General features: G+C 39.5%; 1 protein-coding gene across 8 annotated transcripts in view; it reads right to left on the bottom strand.

The window, feature by feature from the left end:
• LOC135251784 (uncharacterized) overlaps nt 1-20,235 on the bottom strand; it is a 128,249-nt gene that overhangs the window by 30,549 nt on the left and 77,465 nt on the right. For 7 of the 8 annotated variants that reach the window (XM_064329562.1, XM_064329556.1, XM_064329561.1 and 4 more), the window contains 8 exons: nt 19,223-19,525; nt 18,522-18,782; nt 17,041-17,370; nt 7,612-7,929; nt 6,911-7,171; nt 5,483-5,818; nt 2,931-3,242; nt 2,077-2,337 (listed from right to left, as the gene is read on the bottom strand). In XM_064329562.1, coding sequence (XP_064185632.1) covers nt 2,077-2,337; nt 2,931-3,242; nt 5,483-5,818; nt 6,911-7,171; nt 7,612-7,929; nt 17,041-17,370; nt 18,522-18,782; nt 19,223-19,525 — 2,382 coding nt within the window. Of the gene's footprint in view, nt 1-347; nt 420-869; nt 951-1,375; nt 1,481-2,076; nt 2,338-2,930; nt 3,243-5,482; nt 5,819-6,910; nt 7,172-7,611; nt 7,930-17,040; nt 17,371-18,521; nt 18,783-19,222; nt 19,526-20,235 lie in introns of all 8 variants that reach the window. The other variant, XM_064329558.1, reaches the window with a different exon arrangement.

Genomic DNA, 20,235 nt, shown 5'->3' with positions numbered 1-20,235 from the left:
GCAAAGGTGCAACCCCAGGTATGTACTTTCTTTTGAAAAGAAAAACACACGTTTTTACAAATAGTTTCAGGTATTGCTCAGGTGTGCATCTTCGAAAGTACAAGAGCTGCAGTCTGATGCACCAAAATTGGCCCCAATTTCAGTTGTTCAGTGTAATTAATTTCCCACACACATTTGGCGCATGGAACGTATGGGGCCGAGTTCACTGACACAGATTAAGCTTATTCCTGGACAAAGTGGAGTTTTGAATTTAGTCCAGGACTAGAAACTGGCCCGTAATGCAAGCCCTCCCATGAATTAGCTCACCGGTTCATGCAGCGTGTTAATAGTTCAGTTAAGCCCGTTACCTTGATCTTTCTGCAGCTCTGCGACGTTACTGTAGACTGCAGCAGCTGCACTGGAATCACCATTCCCATCCGCTGGTAATGTGGATAGGAGTACGAAAGACAGAAAGATTTAAGCAAACCTTTTAAATAACTTTATATGATTTACCATATAAGGAGTCACGTTACATTTTTGATCAACCAGGCAAATTTATAAAATATGATTGAATCTTTACTATGATCAAGCCACACATGGCCTATAAGTACACACTGTAGTATATTGGTTAAGGAACTGGCTTTGTAACCTAAAGGTTGCAGGTTCGATTCCCAGGTAGGAGACTGCTGCTGTACCCTTAAGCAAGGTATTGAATAGCTCAGAATACTGTATATCTAGCTGTATAAATGGATGCTGTGTTTTGAAAATGCAAAAAGCTGTGTAAGTCACTGTGTATAAGAGCGTATGATAAATGCCTGTAAAGTAGTGTATTCCCTTACATTACTGCACTGCCTCATGCTACGTGTGAATAGTCTTGTTCCCCACACTACCTTGACCCTGCTGCAGATCTGTGACGTCACTGTAGACTGCATCAGCTGCACCGTTCCCTTCAGCTGGTGATGTGGAGGGACCTGAGAGAGAAAAAAACATTTAAGCAAACTGTAAATGATCTCTCTGGGAACTGATTGGCCATATTTGCTTGATCTTGTGTATGGCATTGGTTTGTTTTCTTAGCATTTTTCTCTGTACTGGATTAATTTTAAAAAGAACAAATGAGATTTTTTTTTAATTGTCTGTTGTATGTCATTGATGATCTTGATGATTTTCAAATCAATCAAATCAATTCCATTTGCAGCTTTGCAACAAGTTTAGAACTGTTCTTTTCACATTGGGCCCTCTGTTTGCAACTTGCAAAGAATAAGTGAGTCTGAAATATGACAAAGCCATACAATATAAGAGATATTGTTTTAGTGTGAATGCTCTAGAAAGCCGTGGAAGTGATCTAGAAAGCTCTGTCAGACAACAGTGAACTCGGAACAGAGTGAAGAGCTCTTACCCGCTGCTGTTTTCAGACGCCGAAACAACAGAAACAACAGCAACAGCACTCCAACACACACAGCAGCAGTACAGGCCAAACCGATCACCAGCATCCTCCCATTATCTGTGTTGGCACAAAAGAAGGAAACTTAACTAGGGAGCTGTGAACAGGGAGAATATTTACCTCATTAAAATATGTGAAACTGGATTCAGTCCCCATTTTAACCTTTGGATCCTGATCCTCTCTCATTGTGGTTTGAATGAATTTTTATCCTTAAGTGAGCTCATAGGGATGTGGTTGAAGGCATATGCATAGGTTAAGAAGGAGACAGGGAGACATGTGACTCCCAATGGTTTCTTATGGATTGATTGTTAGACTAGCTTGAATGCTTGTGAAACATTTTACTACAGAGACTAGGCGGTTTAATGTCTCCCCCTAAATTGTAATTTTACCTGTGCCTGTGGTTGGAGGATAGTACCTGGCTTTGACTCCTCAGGTTCAGTGAAGGGTGTTGGCAGTGTGAGGTGCAGGGGGACCTGTGCTCTGAGCATGCTCTCTGTGAACACCGCACAGGCCCAGTGCAGCTGGTCTCTACTCAGCTTGGATTTATCTTTAGTCTTAATGAATAAAGTCTTTCACAAGTTTTCTTATGAAAAAAAGTCAATGCTCAGGATTCTTTTGTCAAAGCTCTAGTGAAAACCGTATCCACAGTAACATACCCTTGTAAACTTGAAGTGTCCTGGGAATGCTGAAAATAAGTGCTCCGTTCCATCTGAGTGTGCAGTTATACGTTCCCTCACTGTATCGGTCAGCACTGTGGATGATGATGTGGGCAGTGTTGTTGTAGATCAGCGTTGTGTTAGCAGTAGGTTCTCTGTCCCTTTCCCAGTCCAGTGTAGCTGAATCTGGAAGGTGTGATACTTCACAGCTCATGGTCACATCAGAACCTTCTTTTACACTGGACCAGCGAGATGGTTTCACTGTAGGAGCAAAGAGCAATTGATTTAGAGAATACTGTCAACCTTTTCATCAATCAATGTGAGGCCAATATCTCGAAAACCAGTTATCAAAATTTAAAGCAATATACAGTCCTCCAGCTCTGTGCTGGGTGTTTTATGGAAAGATGGAAGAGAAAATGTAACAGTAAATGAACATTTTTTCCTCGTTTTTTGCGCTATTGTATGTACTATTAAGAAATAAACTAATCTGATTTATATCACCTCAGGTTTAATAAAACAGTGTACAAAAATATGAGAAACACAAGCCACTGCTTTTACTCCCACTTATCTGTTCCCGGAGCACTGATGTAATATTTCCAGCTTTAATTCAACTCCAACAGAGTACATATGAGTCCAGTCGGAAACATGTTTACTCTGTAAGTGTTGATTTAACACTTGATATTTTACTGTGCAGCTTTACACAAAATTTTATTCAAATTTCAAAATCAGCTTTAGTAAAAGTAAAATACAAGATATCCAGTACTTCAACTTTGTTTTATATTTCTCTTATATATAAAAAAGACATCATATTTATAATTTCATAATGTGCAAACTACATTAAAGAATGATTTTACCTTCTGCAGCGAACACTTCAAACTGGGCCACTTTTACTTTCTCTGGTTTAGTTTGAATGAAAGTAAAAACTCCTGCATTTTGTAACTTCGGATGCAGATAAATGTCGTACTTCCCTTGTCTTGTAATAGACACCTTCCACAAATTCCATGAAAACGTCCCATCGGACTGTATAGTTATTATCCGAGCGTTTGTGTAGCTTCCATCATGTGACGTCCACTCCCAGATGAATTCTGTCCCGTTGGTCTCAGCAGGGGCTTGTAGAGAGACCCCCTGTCCCTCCCCAGAAAGGAAGTATTTGTACTGTACCAACACTGCAGAAAGAGAACATACTAAATACAGAGATCCAACTGAGCACAAAACTTGATAATGTTGTGTTTCAATATGGAGGGAAATTTCAGTTTTGTTCATTAAAATGTAATGACTGGTTAGCCTGGAGGATGATAATAATTAAAATTAATTCCATAGTGTAATTAATATTAGCCTATATTGTAACTAAATGAGAGCTATTTTGTACCAAATGGAAAGTTTTGACCCAATCGTATGCTTTTTCTGTCCCAAGTTGAGCTATTACTTTTCTGTCCTAAGTGGTGAGATAGCAAAGTATTTTTTTTCAACTCCTGTAGTAGCCATGGAAGGGGCAAAACAGATAAGTGCTACTTATCAATTTAATTTGATGTTGTTTATGATTACATGACAGAAGATTTTGTGATGGATGGAGATGTAATCTTAAGTAATATAGTTGATTTGTATTACGATGTATCTGCTAATAAGATTCATACTAATAAATAAATAAATTATATGAAAAGTATATGTACTGTTGGCTTGAATACATTCATGATAGTATTGCGAACGTTACTCTACTACTAACAACATACAAAGAAAAGAGTCTGCATATATCAATACAGTGGAAGCTGTATCGAGACGTTTTCTGTTGTATATGATATCTCTTCAATCAATGATGAATTTGCTTCGAGTTCATTTGTACTGCTGCTTAGATATACGAATAAGATATATAATATATATATAGTGAGTCACTCAGTGAAAGATCTGATATATCCTGATATCCACGGGCACAACAGTACCATTGACCAAGCTGATGCCTATGCAGCTTTGACTGGGCAGATCTTTCAGGATGCTTTACAGGAAATGGCTACAAAAGGAAGACCATCTGACACATCCAGACAAGCTGGGTGCAAGCAAGCAACCACACTGAATTTATGAGCTTGTGCAAATAAACCCTAGAGCTGGTCAGAGCCAAAGCATCATGTCCTAAGAAGTCAAACTGGTAACGAAACACTGTAGTAAGTGGCTGTGTCTATTTACATATACGATGGTACTAGGGCAGGCTTAGTGCAGTGCTTGTCTGGGAAACACGCACTGCAACTTATACTATGGGCAATTGGAGTCTCCAAGTGCTACCTGTTGTCTTTGAACTGTGTAGGAACTGGAGGATCCAGTGAAACCACGTGGACAGGGTGAGACATGAAATCACCAGAAGGCCCACGAGATTGAACCACACTCTGCGGTGGGACGGCACCCTGCACCGTGTCTTGTTTATAATCTACATGAGCCACCTCCACCACTACTCATAGGGTGTGGTTGAGGATATGCAAGGTAGAAGAGAGTAGACCGTCACCCAATGTTTCTATGATATATAGCTAGCTTGTATGCTGTAGATAGATGAATTGACTTAGAGACAAGAGGTAGGTCTCCAGTTAGAAACCCTTTCCCGTGATTGAGGAGTACTTGAGGTAGGGTGCAGGGAGGTGCAGGGGACTGTTTCTGAGCATGCTCCGTGAACCAGCCAGTGAGTGTCTCTCAGATGGCAGGTGAGATGAGCATCTTTGTCCTTACTCAGGACCTCCTGTTTTACGAGCTTCCCCCTGCCTCTCTTCATCTGGAGCCAGGCCAGGGTCACAGAGCCGATCACCTGTGATATCTCACAGTTCAGCACAACTGACTGATTCCTGGACAGACCACCAGGGGGCACTGATGAGACTGAGAAAGTAAATGTACATGGATTTTTAAAAAAATTCATTTCTTTTAATTTTTTTTAAAATTTCTTTTTCAGAATTTTTTTTTATTCAGATAGCATCCATTATTAGTCAAAACGTTTCTGTAAGGTGCACTACCTTTATGATTTGGGATCAGCGCTTCTGTTACTTACTGTTAGCCCATGGCTTTAGTCTGTTACATTACATGATACAATATATTGGAGGAAAATGCTACATTAATAATCATCATGTTTAAGTATACTGTTATTTATTCAGTCCTGTGAATTCTGTAAGAATAACAGTTAAATTTCAGGCATTTATACCAGAGTCTCCACTTTTCAAACATTATTATAAGGAAAGATTTATACAGATGGATATCTTCTTTATCTAATGCAGGTTAAGTATTCTTCTCATGAGAAAGTGCATTGTCCAACAGACGACCTGTGATCTTTAGGTTACAAGATCAGCTCCTTACCCATTGTACTACACTGCCGCCCCATAATACATAATACATTATATTTCATGCCGCATAAGCTAAACCTGAAGTGCAGACTTACCCTGAACAGTTACCAGAGTTACTGTGGCCATTGGCTTCCTGTGGGCATCACAGAAACAGAAGTACCTTCCACTGTCTCCAAACTTCACTGGTGAGATTCTCAGAGGGAAATTAGATCCATCATAGTGCTCAGATGAGAATCTCTCTTTATCAATCTTCATGGAAATCGAAGTATTCTCATTTTTATCACCTGAGGCCACACGGATTGCATTTGTCTCAGACGATGGTTCCCGTTGCCAATACGCTGTTCCGTATGAGTCCAGAGAATGGCAGATCAGCACCACCTCACTGCTGTTCAAACTCCCTCTGTACAGAGTGTGCTCTGTGCCATATGTACCTGAGGAATAAAGCTGCGGTTAGAATGCCTGTCTGCACACTCAGCACATATGCTACTGCTACAAGTAGTGAGCAACAAATAGAAACACATGCTAAAGTAAATGAACTCACACAGAGTTGGTGGAAGAGGAAAACTCAGGCCTCATTACAGAATAGCCTACAATAAATGCCCCACCTCCCACCATGAAATCTATTATAGGGAGCTATTATGAATCTTTAGTGTGATCAAAACATACATGGCCTATACAGTAAGTGTATTTTATAGTTTTTTTTTCTTAAAAGAAATAATCACATTATTTAGCATCACCAGTAACTGTCATTTTTATTTAATGGGTGAGACATTCCTACAGTATGGTAGCCTCTACTTTACATTTTGTCCCTTCTTTACTCCATTCTGGTTGTTGTGCACTACCATTGTCTCAGATGGAAACATGCATGCCTTGTTTGTAGAAATTTCAGCATAAAAATGTTAAAATACTAAACATGTACATTTTTTTCAGAATTTAAAATAGTTACATTATTTTTTTTTATCCTTCAAAAATAATTTGCCACCAAACATGGGGCTGAGTATATCCAATTCCCACCCTAATTCTGAATCCCCCATTACTATACAGCCGCTCAATCCCTCACACATGGTGTCTCCAGCCTGCTTGTTCTCACTCCCCAGCCTACAGCTCACATTAGCTGAGTCAAAGGAACACGTCTCATATGCGGTTTTGGCATGCAGTCCACAAACACTCACCCCAACAGTTTTTGTGAACTTTGACTTGGTAGTCTGACACGCAAAAATTGTAGTTTTTAAAAATGTGTTAAACCTTTGACAGCCCTCATTTTTAAACTGTGTTAAACTGTGAAAAGTACTTCTGACAAGCCTTTTAAAATATGGAGGCCCAAGATTTCCTATTTAGAATAATCTGCAACCACGCATCTATTGTACTGGAGTCTTAAGATGACTATGCCGATATTTCTTGGATTTATCTTTACTCTTAATGAATGAAGTGCTTCACAGTCACAGGGTTGCTTATGAAAAAAGGTTAAAGCTCAGGATGCTTTTGTAAATAATCTAGTGAAAACCATATCCATAGTAACATACCCTTGGAGACTTGAAGTGTCCTGGGAATGCTGAAAATAAATTCTCCGTTCCATCTGAGTGTGCAGCTATACGTTCCCTCACTGTATCGGTCAGCACTGTGGATGATGATGTGGGCAGTGTTGTTGTAGATCAGCGTTGTGTTAGCAGTAGGGTCTGTGTCCCTTTCCCAGTCCAGTGTAGCTGAGTCTGGAAGATGTGATACTTCACAGCTCATGGTCACATCAGAACCTTCTTTTACACTGGACCAGTGAGATGGTTCCACTGCAGGAGGAAAGAGCAATTGATTTAGAGAAGCTTGTGAACCTTTTCATCAAATCATTGTGTGGGTTACATCTAAGAACAAGCCATCAAATTTAAAGAAATATACAGCCCTCCAGGTCTGGGAATAGTTGGGAATTCCATGGAGAGTTTGAAGAGAAAACATAACCGTAAAGTGAAATTTTCCACCTTGGTTTTTTGTGCTATGTACTCAGAAATGGACAATTCTTCACTCTCTAAGAGGTTATTTAACACTTAACATTTTTACTGTGCAGCTTTACATGCATATTAGTTAAATCTAATTTCAGATTAAACTTTTTTGAAAGTAAAATACAAGACATAACTTGAACTTTGTGTTATAGTGTTTGCACATAGTATGAAAGAGATACTGTCTCATCTTATTAATAATATAATTTATAAAATGCATCAAAGCCTGAATTTACCTTTTACAGCGAATACTTCAAACTGGGACATGTTTACTTTCTCTTGTTTAGTTTGAATGAAAGTATAAACTCCTGCATTTTGTAACACTGGTCTGAGATAAATGTCATATGTTCTTCCTTTTGAAATAGACTTCGTTGCCTTTGGCAAATTCCATGAAAACTTCCCATTGGGCTGTATTGTTATTATCCGAGTGTTTGTGTAGCTTCCATCATGTGACGTCCACTCCCAGATGAATTCTGTCCCTTTGGTCTTAGCAGGGGCTTGTAGAGAGACCCACTGTCCCTCCCCAGAAAGGAAGTATTTGTACTGTACCAACACTGCAGAAAGAGAAAAACACACCAAATACAGAGATCTAACTAAGCACAAGACATGATAAGATTACATTTCAATATTGAGGGGAATTGCAGTTAGTTCATTAAGGTTAAATGACAGATGAATGACAGTTAAACCAAGGTTAGTCAGGTTGATACGTGTCTCTATATTAATATAAAAATGTAATCCCTGTAGCTGTAGTGAATATTTGAAATATATACTAGTGGAAAGCAGGCAAACAGAAATGAAAACTGCAGTACTCTTAACCAGAAATGAACGTTTTTAGGTTCTGATAATGTTTGTGTTTTATGAATTTTACCACTGAAAGACATGGATTGTTGTGGATAGTGTATGGAGTGATTGTAAATCTGGCTTAATGATAAAGTTAGGATACTATGTCTTGAATTTGCATATATTACACTATGTATACTGCTTTAATAAGAATTTTGATCACACTATCGTTAAAAATTTAATAATAGAATTTCATATTTGAAAAGTACTATGTGCAACTGCTTGGCATTGGAATATAAAGCCATTTCAGTGATGAAGTTAATATGCTGAAACAGTTTACCTCCTCTTGAACTTTAAACTGAAAACAAACATACAAAAAAGAAAAAAGAGTCTGGATCATTTAATATCAATATAGCAGTCTGTGTGATAGTCCTTCTGTTATAAATAAGACTGTTTTTATTTAAATGTATGCATTTTTATACTATAGGTTCCATGTGCTACTACAGTATGTGACTATATTATAGTTACTTCCTCTTGAATTTTAAACTGAAAAAAATGTCTGAATCAATTTATATAGTAGTAGCAGTCTCTGTGATACTCCTACTGTTATAGTAAAACTGTCTTTTTCCATGTTCTGTTATGTGAATGTATTATACTTTACTCTTCTATAGTACAATGAATGGACAATTTGCCCATTGCAATGTTGTTCTATTTTAGTACATTTGGCTGCATTTTTATGAGCTTTATATACGAATAAATAAATTCATTAATTAATATATGATATAGGTGGAAAGAGGGACTCACTCTCAGCTGAAAGTCTGTGATAGTATCCTGATATCCATAACAGGGTCCACAACAGTACCATTGCCATGGCTTATGCCCTATGCAGCACTTCTTACTGGTGTCTAGTCTTTTTACAGGGGTATGTTTTACAGGAAATGGCTAATAAAGAGGAAGGACCTCATCTGGCACATTGTCAGACAAGCTGGGTGCAAGGAAGCAAAACCACACTAAAATTAATCGAGTCTGCATTGACAGAAAGCCAAAAGCCACCACTGTCCTAAGAAGTCACAACTGGCTAAACGAGGAAACCACTGTAGTAAGTGCAGCCATGTGTCCATCCATTATCTATACCATTATCTATACCCGCTATACAGGGTCACGGGGGGTGCTGGAGCCGATCCCAGCGTGCATTGGGCGAGAGGCAGAAATACACCCTGGACAGGTCGCCAATCTGTCTCCGGGCACACACACCTTTCACTCGCACACTCATACCTATGGGCAGTTTGGAGTCTCCAACTGGCCTACCTGCATGTCTTTGGACTGTGTGAGGAACCTGGAGTACCCAGATGAAAACCACATGGACACAGGGAGAACATGCAAACTCCACACTTCACACCAAGCCGAGATTTGAACCCACAACCTTCTTGCTGTGTGGCGACAGTGCTACCCCCTGCACCACGGTGTCTTGTTTATAAAATTCTAAATGGCCAGGCCCACCTCCACACACTACCTTTGTAAAGACAAACCCTGTGAAGGGTAGGTTTTAAGGAATGTTTCTTCAAAGTTCTGAGTCAATGTTCTAAAACTCCATTACTTTCGGTTGCCAGCAGTAATTGTTAGGATTAGAATGTTCAGGTACAAACATTCTAATCACATATTTGGAGCATCCACCTTAAAGGCTTATGAATAAATCTAATATTAGCTCAAACAGATCTGGGGAAAAGTGGGTACTGTATAGTTTCAGGAAGGAAAAGCACCTCACAGTTCTAGCCACACTGCCACTAGCCACTGTGGTGCCTGGAAGGGAGTTGCGGTCCTGCTGTCCACTAGGGGGCAGCACCAGTCGCACACACAGGTATGGACAGATCTCTGCTGTATTGTAGTCACTACAGCTGTGGCCAATTATCTGATAATTGGGCCTAATAAAAGGCCTGGTGCTCAGGCCTAAAGGAGAGAGTTTAGGGGGAGTGGTGTGCTGGACTGTGTTGGGTGTAAGTTGTTGCGTCTGAGTTTTGTTATTAATTTGCCTGAGAAGCATTGGTTGCCAGATTGGCATTTTTTCTTGTTTGCTGGAGGATTCTGCTGGGTCCTATAGGCAATAAACAGCAGAACATTTTTGATTTTCCTGTCTGTTCTCCACATGATCAGTAGCAACTCTCAGCTCTGCATCACACCACACAAACTTGCTCATCACGTCACTCCTTTGCCAGTACACTTAGGTCATGGCAACCAACTGACAACCAACAATGCATGCATTACATTACATTACATTATAGACATTTAGCAGACACTCTTATCCAGAGCGACGTACAACAAGTGCATAGGTTCATGATGTAGAGGTGCAAAAGAAACACTAGAGTGAAGTAAGGATCGTAGTGCCAGAAGTGACCACATCGATCAGGACTCCAACCCTGTAGAGTAAGCTTGTTCAGCAAGCAAGAATCCTACCAAGTACAAACTAGCACTGGAATCACATCTAATCACACAAAAACAATCCTGCCAGATACACTAACATAATCAAATTATCCTAACTAGGTACAGTGAGCTGAACTATAGGCTAGTGAGGGGTGGGGAGAGGTGCAGCCTGAAGAGATGAGTCTTCAGTCTGCGTTTGAAGGTGGTGAGATTCTCTGCTGTTCTGACCGTCACGGGGAGGTCATTTCACCAGCGAGGGGCCAGGACAGACAGCAGACGGGAACGGGAAGTACAGACGCGAAGAGGGGGAGGTGCCAAGCGTCCAGAGGTGGCAAAACGGAGAGGTCTGGCTGGTGTGTAGGGTCTGATGATCCTCTGAATGTACCCTGGTGCTGACCCCTTAGCTGCCTGGTATGCAAGCACCAAGGTCTTAAATTTGGTGCGAGCCATAACAGGCAGAGGCCAGGGGGAAATGGTTCATTCGGCCCATTATTATGAACTTTATATATGAATAAATTAATGAATTAATTAATATATGATATAGGTGGAAAGAGGGACTCACCCTCAGCTGAAAGTCTGCGATAGTATCCTGATATCCACAACAGGGTCCACAACAGTACCATTGCCATGGCTTATGCCCTATGCAGCACTTCTTACTGGTGTCTAACCTTTATACAAGGTATACTTTACAGGAAATTACTCAAAAAAAACAGGAAGTTCAAACTATTTTATCAAAGCTATTTTGGAATAGAGGTGTGATTACTATGGTAACTGCAGGCAGAGGCCAGGGGGAAATGCTTCGTTCGGCCCAGAAAACACTGCATGTGCTGCCGGTGTCACAGTCACTAACTGTGTTTTATTTTGGGTTCTTATAATAATTAATGATGCAGTTCCTTTCACAGCTGCTTTATTATTAAAAATAAAAAGTATTCTTCTTAACAACAGATAAAAGCACACTGAAGAGCACACCACCATAGCCAGACACTACCCTGTACATAAATATGTTGCTTATTTCTCGAACAATATCACTCCCTGCTGTTCATACATTAAACAGTCAACAAACCAGAGTACACATTTTTTATACAAAGAAAAAAAACTTTAGGGACAAAAACATTTATATTTTCCACGATACAACTGTGTTGTTCACAGTCAAAATCTAAATATTATCAGATTCTAGTAAAAGCTTACTTAGCAAAACAGAATGCAACAGTGGCATATTCACACAGTAAGAGATCTTGGTAAGATCTGCATACTTTCTTTTGCCATCTCTAATTGAGCTGCACTGAACAGACTTGAAATGTCAACTTTAAATATGGGCTTTGTTTCATTTATCCATTTGAATCATTGAGTAGTTTTCATTTTCTTCTTGTTCCTGCAGAAATATGACATATCAGAATCTAAAACATGAACTTAGAACAATGAAATTAATGAAATTCAAAATTTTCAACAAAGTGTACCATCCATACACAAAATGTAACCATTTATCATTGGTTGTATGAATATGATATGCTGTGCCTGCATTATTATATGTAGGTTAACAGAAAATCCTTATGGTATTCTCAGGGAACATACTTACAGAATGAGACTGGGGGTTCAACTGCCTCCGTTGTTGTCTGTGAGGGTCTGCAACACCAAACAGTGGTGAAAATATCAAACAGTAATTATTGGGACTGAATTAGTTGCTTGTTTTAAGTATAAAACAAAAACCAGCAGAACTTGTGACTAACCAGCACCACATTTGCGAACCCCCAATACTGCATATTGCTTTTGCTAGTTGGATGAAATGTATAATACAGATTTATGTGGCCCCCGCTTGAGCCTGTGACTCCAGGGCCCCGCTCGTGCTTGTACTGAGTATCTTGACAACAGAAGTGACGAGTCCAGGGGTAAGAAAGGAAAAGTTTTGTGGTGTGTTTCTTCCACCCATGAACTCAGCCAGTTGATTTTACCAATTAGTTCTACCTCCTGGCTGAAGGATTGAGCTAATTAGAAAATCCAGGTGATTGGAACAAAATACCAGGGAGGACTTCTACTTTCTAAACCTAGATTTTACCACCTCTGATTAACAGTAAAAGTGTGAGTCTTCTTATTGGTGCATATCGCCCTCTTGTGGACATGGTAGCAAATACGTCTGTTTTAAAAATTACACATCGAATGACCAAGTGACCTATTTTTACTGAATCCTTTTCCCCCAGTTTTCCCACTTCCTCCCTTTACTCTTATTGTTTAAAGAAGCCGAAACAGTTTTCGAAACGGTTTAAAATGCTCGTGTGTACGTGTATATGAGGCCTCGAATACTTCTGTTTTTAAACTATAACCGCTAGTGTGTATGAGGCTTAACTGATGTGGCCATAACCTCAAACCCAGCCTCTAACCCTGACAGGAAAAGGCCGGTTATGTCCTGCCTGTGCAATCTCATATCCGGTCATATTTGACGAATGATTTTGGGCCAGATTAAACTTGCATTTATATCAGACCTGGGTCAAAAACTTATCTGTTTTAGATTCAAATACTTTTCTAATCTTTACTGATCTTGTCTGGTCTATTGGAACCAATGAAATACTCTCAAAAAGTGCAAACCCCACCTTCTGGTCATATTGGCAGGCTCAATTATTCCAGGCAAGATCAATAGAGCACAGAAAAGTATTTGAATCTAAAACAAATACGTATTTGACCCATGTCTGATTAATATGGTCCGGGCAGTGGAACTCCTGGCATACCTGCAACTCAGCCTCCTATTAAGAGAAGGCAAAGGTGCAACCCCAGGTATGCACTTTCTTTTGAAAAGAAAAACACACGCTTTTACAGTTTCAGGTATTGCTCAGGTAAAGTACAAGAGCTGCAGTCTGATGCACCAAAATTGGTCCCAATTTCAGTTGTTCAGTGTAATTAATTTCCCACACACATTTGGCGCATGGAACGTATGGGGCCGAGTTCACTGACACAGATTAAGCTTACTCCTGGACAAAGTGGAGTTTTGAATTTAGTCCAGGACTAGAAACTGGCCCATAATGCAAGCCCTCCCATGAATGAGTTCACCGGTTCATGCAGCGTGTTAATAGTTCAGTTAAGCCCGTTACCTTGATCTTTCTGCAGCTCTGCGACGTTACTGTAGACTGCAGCAGCTGCACTGGAATCACCATTCCCATCCACTGGTAATGTGGATAGGAGTACGAGAGACAGAAAGATTTAAGCAAACCTTTTAAATAACTTTATGTGATTTACCATATAAGCAGTCACGTTACATTTTTGATCAACCAGGGAAATTTATAAAATATGATTGAATCTTTACTATGATCAAGCCATACATGGCCTATAAGTACATTTTGAACTGTAATATATTGGTTAAGAAACTGGCTTTGTAACCTAAAGGTTGCAGGTTCGATTCCCAGGTAGGACACTGCTGCTGTACCCTTGAGCAAGGTATTGAATAGCTCAGAATACTGTATATCTAGCTGTATAAATTGATGCTGTGTTTTTAAGATGCAAAAAGCTGTGTAAGTCACTGTGTATAAGAGCGTATGATAAATGCCTGTAAAGTAGTGTATTCCCTTATATTACTGCACTGCCTCATGCTACGTGTGAATAGTCTTGTTCCCCACAATACCTTGACCTTGCTGCAGATCTGTGATGTAACTGTAGACTGCATCAGTTGCACCGTTCCCTTCAGCTGGTGATGTGGAGGGACCTGAGAGAGAAAAAAACATTTAAGCAAACTGTAAATGATCTCTCTGGGAACTGATTGGTCATATTAGGTTGATCTTGTGTATGGCATTGGATTGTTTTCTTAGCATTCTTCTCTGTGCTGGATTTGTTTTAAAAAGAACAAATTAGATTTTATTGTCTGTTGTATGTCATTGATGATCTTGATGATTTTCAAATCAATCAAATCAATTCCATTTGCAGTGTTGCAACAGGTTTAGAACTGTTCTTTTCACATTGAGCCCTCTGTTTGCAACTTGCAAAGAATGAGTGAGTCTTAAATATGACAAAGCTATAAAATAAAAGATATTGTTTTAGTGTGAATGCTCTAGAAAGCAGTGGAAGTGTTCTAGAAAGCTCTGTCAGAGAGAACGGTGAACTGGGAACAGAGTGAAGAGCTCTTACCCGCTGCTGTTTTCAGATGCCGAAACAACAGACCTCCTAACAGCAACAGCACTCCAACACAGACAGCAGCAGTACAGGCCAAACCGATCACCAGCATCATCCCATCTGTGTTGGTACAGAAGAAGGAAACTTAACGAGGGAACTCAGAACAGGAAGAATATTCAGCTTCATTTTTTTTTAAACTTAATTTTTATATTTAGCTATATTAAAATTTATTCATTATTTAGACAAACTATGTGAGACTAGTGCATATTTCATACTGGTAAAATAGGAAATTCAATTATACAAATCATGGTACATGAAAAATGTAACACTTTAAATTTAATGCTAAATTGTTCAGATACAGAAGACTTGACAGTTCCAAACCTTGAGCCCAAGTGTTTCTGACATAAACCCTTAGGAAGGTTTGAAAAGATGGGGCAGGTCAGAGAGTTACATTGGCATTAATTACTTATTTGAAACTGTAAGCTATCACATAGAGCAACACTATTCAGATTTCATATGTGTGATAAGCATACTTATCATATTGTCATATTCACAAACACTAAGACACAGGAGAGACAGAAGCATTGTTATTCAGTGGCATGGTCTGGATTCAGTCCGCATTTTAACAGCTGGATTCTGATTCTCTCTCATCATGGGTTGAATGAATTTTTAGCCTTATGTGAGCTCACAGGGATGTGGTTGTGGGCATATGCATAGGTTAAGACGGAGACAGGGAGACATGTCACCCCCAATGGTTTCTTATGGATTAATTGCTAGACTAGCTTGTATGCTTGCGAGACTTTAAATTTGACTATAGAGGCCAAGGGCTCTATCTTACACCCGGCGCAAAGCGGCGCCTAGCACAACGCAAGTGTCTTTGCTAGTTTCAGACCGACGCAGTTGTCATTTTTCCGTCCAGCGCCCACGTTGTTTAAATAGCAAATGTACCTGCGCCCATGGGCATGTTGGTCTTAAAATGAGGTGTGGTCAGGCGCATTGTTGGCGCATTGCTATCTTGAGGCAGCGGAAAGCGATTGACCAACAAAAACCTGCTCTTAAGTCAATGGCCCACTATTTAACTGTTTTTGTAAGGGCGCGTTATTAAGATAGTAACATGCGCCTACATAGGCGGGTGCACAACGCGCTATATTTAAAAAAATACATGTCATAATGGTAATTTATAATTTTTATATCATTTTTTATCCATTTATCCATAATATCCACCATTATAATAGCAATCCTCCAAGGTGCAAGCGCACCTGGCTTTTAAAGGGAATGGGAGATGACACTCTGATTGGTTTATTTCATGTTACGCCCAAAACACACCTATGATTAATTAAGAGGCTAAGTACAACCCCTTTGAACCATGCGCCTTACTTTGCGCTCAGATTTGGACACGCTCTAAATGCACTTGCACCATGCGCTATAGACCGTGCGCTTAGATCATTAAAATATAGCCCTAGGTAGTGTAGTGTCTCCCCCTAAGTTGTAATGAAACCTGTGCCTGTGGTTGGAGGATAGTACCTGGCTCTGGCTCTTCAGGCTCAGTGATGGGTTTTGGCAGTGTGAGGTGCAGGGGGACCTGTGCTCTGAGCATGCTCTCTGTGAACACCGCACAGGCCCAGTGCAGCTGGTCTCCACTCAGAATGGGAAGGGTGAGACTGAGCATCTTTTTTGGGTGCCCCTTACTCAGGACCTCCTGTTTTACGAGCTCCCCCCTGCCCCCCTTCATCCGGAGCCAGGCCAGGGTCACAGAGCCGATCACCTGTGATATCTCACAGTTCAGCACAACTGACTGATTCCTGGACAGACCACCAGGGGGCTCTGCTGAGACTGAGAGAGCACATGTACATGGATTAAAAAAAAAAAAAAATTATTTTTATTTATTTATTTTTCAGAATTTTTTTTTTATTCAGATAGCATTCATTATTAGTCATAAAGATTCTATAAGGTGCACAACCTTTATGACTTGGGATCAGCGCTTCTGTTGCTTACTGTTAGCCCATGGCTTTAGTCTGTTACATTACATGATGCAATATATTGGAGGAAAATGCTACATTAATAATCATCATGTTTAAGTATGCTGTTATTTATTCAGCCCTGTAAATTCTGTAAGAATAATTAAATTCAGGCATCTTATCCAGAGCGACTTACACAATTTATAACAAAGAGTTTATACAGCTGGATATATACTGAAGCAATGCAGGTTAAGTACCTTGCTCAAGGGTAGAACAGCAGTGTCCAACATGGGAACTGAACCTGTGATCTTTAGGTTACAAGACCAGCTCCTTACCCATTATACTACACTACCACCCCATAATACATAATACATTATATTTCATGCCGCATAAGCTAAACCTGAAGTGCAGACTTACCCTGAACAGTTACCAGAGTTACTGTGGCCATTGGCTTCCTGTGGGCATCACAGTAACAGAAGTACCTTCCACTGTCTCCAAACTTCACTGGTGAGATTCTCAGAGGGAAATCAGATCCATTATAGTGCTCAGATGAGAATCTCTCTTTATCTATCTCCATGGAAATCAAAGTATTGTTATCAGCTGAGGCCACAATGAGTTCATTTGTCTCAGACGATGGCGCCCATTGCCAATACGCTGTTCCGTATGAGTTCTGAGAACGGCAGATCAGCACCACCTCACTGCTGCTCAAACTCCCTCTGTACAGAATGTGATGTGTTCCAAATGTACCTGAGGAATAAAGCTGTGGTTAGAATGTCTGTCTGCACACTCAGCACATATGCTATTGCTACAGGTAGTGAGCAACAAATAGAAAAAACATGCTAAAGTCAATGAACTCACACAGAGTTGGTGGAAGAGTAAAACTCAGGCCTCATTACAGAATAGCCTACAATACGTACCCCACCTCCCACCATGAAATCCATTATAGGGAGCTATTATGAATCTTTAGTGTGATCAAAACATACATGGCCTATACAGTGAGTATATTTTATAGTTTTTTTCTTAAAAGAAAAAATCACAGTATATTAGCATCAACAGTAACTGTCATTTGTATTTAATGCGTGAGGCATGACTACAGTATGGTAGCCTCTACCTTTTTTACATTTTGTCCCTTATTTACTCCATTCTGTTTTTTGTGCACTACCATTGCCTCAGATGGAAACAGGCATGCCTTGTTTGAAGACATTTCATTACATTACATTACAGGTATTTGGCAGAGGCTCTTATCCAGAGCGACGTTTTTCAGCATTAAAATGTTAAAATACTAAACATTTAAATATAGTTAAAATAGTTACATTTTTTTTCTTCTTTTTTTGTCCTTCAAAAATAATTTGCCACCAAACATGGGTCTGAGTATATCTAATTTTCCACCCTAATTCTGAATCCCCCATTACTATACAGCCGCTCAATCCCTCACACATGGTGTCTCCAGCCTGCTTGTTCTCACTCCCCAGCCTACAGCTCACATTCGCTGAGTCAAAGGAACACGTCTCATACGCGGCTTTGGCATGCAGTCCACAAACACTCACCCCAACAGTTTTTGTGAACTTTGACTTGGTAGTCTGACACGCAAAAATTGTAGTTTTTAAAAATGTGTTAAACCTTTGACAGCCCTCATTTTTAAACTGTGTTAAACTGTGAAAAGTACTTCCGAAAAGCCTTTTAAAATATGGAGGCCCAAGATTTCCTATTTAGAATAATCTGCAATCACGCATCTATTGTACTGGAGTCTTAAGATGACTATGGCGATATTACTTGGATTTATTTTTACTCTTAATGAATGAAGTGCTTCACAGTCACCGGTTTGCTTATGAAAAAGGTTAAATGCTCAGAATGCTTTTGTAAATGCTCCAGTGAAAACCGTATCCATAGTAACATACCCTTGTAGACTTGAAGTGTCCTGGGAATGCTGAATATAAGTGCTCCGTTCCATCTGAGTGTGCAGTTATACGTTCCCTCACTGGATCGGTCAGCACTGTGGATGATGATGTGGGCAGTGTTGTTGTAGATCAGCGTTGTGTTACCAGTAGGTTCTCTGTCCCTTTCCCAGTCCAGTGTAGCTGAATCTGGAAGGTGTGATACTTCACAGCTCCTGATCACATCAGAACCTTCTTTTACACTGGACCAGCGAGATGGTTCCACTGCAGGAGCAAAGAGCAATTGATTTAGAGAAGCTTGTGAACCTTTTAATAAAATCATTGTGTGGGTTACATCTAAAAACAAGCCATAAAATGTAAAGAAATATACAGCCCTCCAGGTCAGGGAATTGTTGGGAATTCTATGGAGAGGTGGAAGAGAAAACATAACCGTGAAATGAAATTTTCCACCTTGGTTTTTTGTGCTATGTACTCAGAAATGGACAATTCTTCACTCTCTAAGAGGTTATTTAACACTTAACATTTTTCTGTGCAGCTTTACATGCACATTAGTTAAATCTAATTTCAGATTAAACTTTTTTGAAAGTAAAATACAAGACATAACTTGATCTTTGTGTTATATATTTTTGCACATAGTATGAAAGAGATACTGTCTCATCTTATTAATAATATAATTTATAAAATGCATCAAAACCTGAATTTACCTTTTACAGCGAACACTTCAAACTGGGACACTTTTACTTTCTCTGGTTTAGTTTGAATGAAAGTAAAAACCCCTGCATTTTGTAACTTTGGTTGCAGAACAATGTCATACTTCCCTTGTCTTGTAATAGACAAATTCCATTTAACCTTCCCATCGGAAGGTATAGTTATTATCCGAGCGTTTGCGTAGCTTCCATCATGTGACGTCCACTCCCAGAAGAATTCTGTCCCGTTGGTCTCAGCAGGGGCTTGTAGAGAGACCCCCTCTCCCTCTCCAGAAAGGAAGTATTTGTACTGTACCAACACTGCAGAAAGAGAACATACCAAATACAGAGATCTAACTAAGCACAAAACATGATAATGTTGCTTTTCAGTATGGAGGGAAATTTCAGTTAGTTCATTAAAGTTAAACGACAGGTTAGCCTGGACGATGATACATATTTATAAATAGAGATTAAAATGTAGTCCCTATAGCTGTAATGAATATTTCAGCTATATTTTACTCAACAATGGACCCTTTTATCCAAAGCGACGTACAAAAGAAGTGCATTTCATGGTCGTAGACAACTGCTGAACACGGATTCAGTAAGGTGAATTTTACCACTGAAAGACATGGATTGTTGTAGATAGTGTATGGAGTGATTGTAAATCTGGCTTAATGATAAATTTGTATTTTTTTTTCTTGAATTTGCATATATTACAGCATGTATACTGCTTTAATAAGATTATTAATCACACTATCATTAACTCTCATCATGTGTAACTGCTTGGCATTGGAATATGAGGGACTTTCATTGATAAAGTTAGTACGCTGAAACATTGAAACTTTTGCTTCCTCTCGAATTTTAAACTGAAAACAAACATACAAAAAAAGAAAAAGGAGCCTGGATCATTTAACAGGGTCGTAGCAGTCTGTGTGATAGTGTTTCTGCTATAAATAAGACTTTTTATATAAAGGTATGCATTTTTATACTGTAGGTTTTTTTATGTGCTGCTACAGTATGTGACTGTATAG

The sequence above is a fragment of the Anguilla rostrata genome, chromosome 3 (genome assembly GCF_018555375.3).
Source record: "Anguilla rostrata isolate EN2019 chromosome 3, ASM1855537v3, whole genome shotgun sequence".
In the NCBI taxonomy this organism is placed as follows: Eukaryota; Metazoa; Chordata; class Actinopteri; order Anguilliformes; family Anguillidae; genus Anguilla; species Anguilla rostrata.
This window is presented reverse-complemented; position numbering and strand designations above follow the sequence as displayed.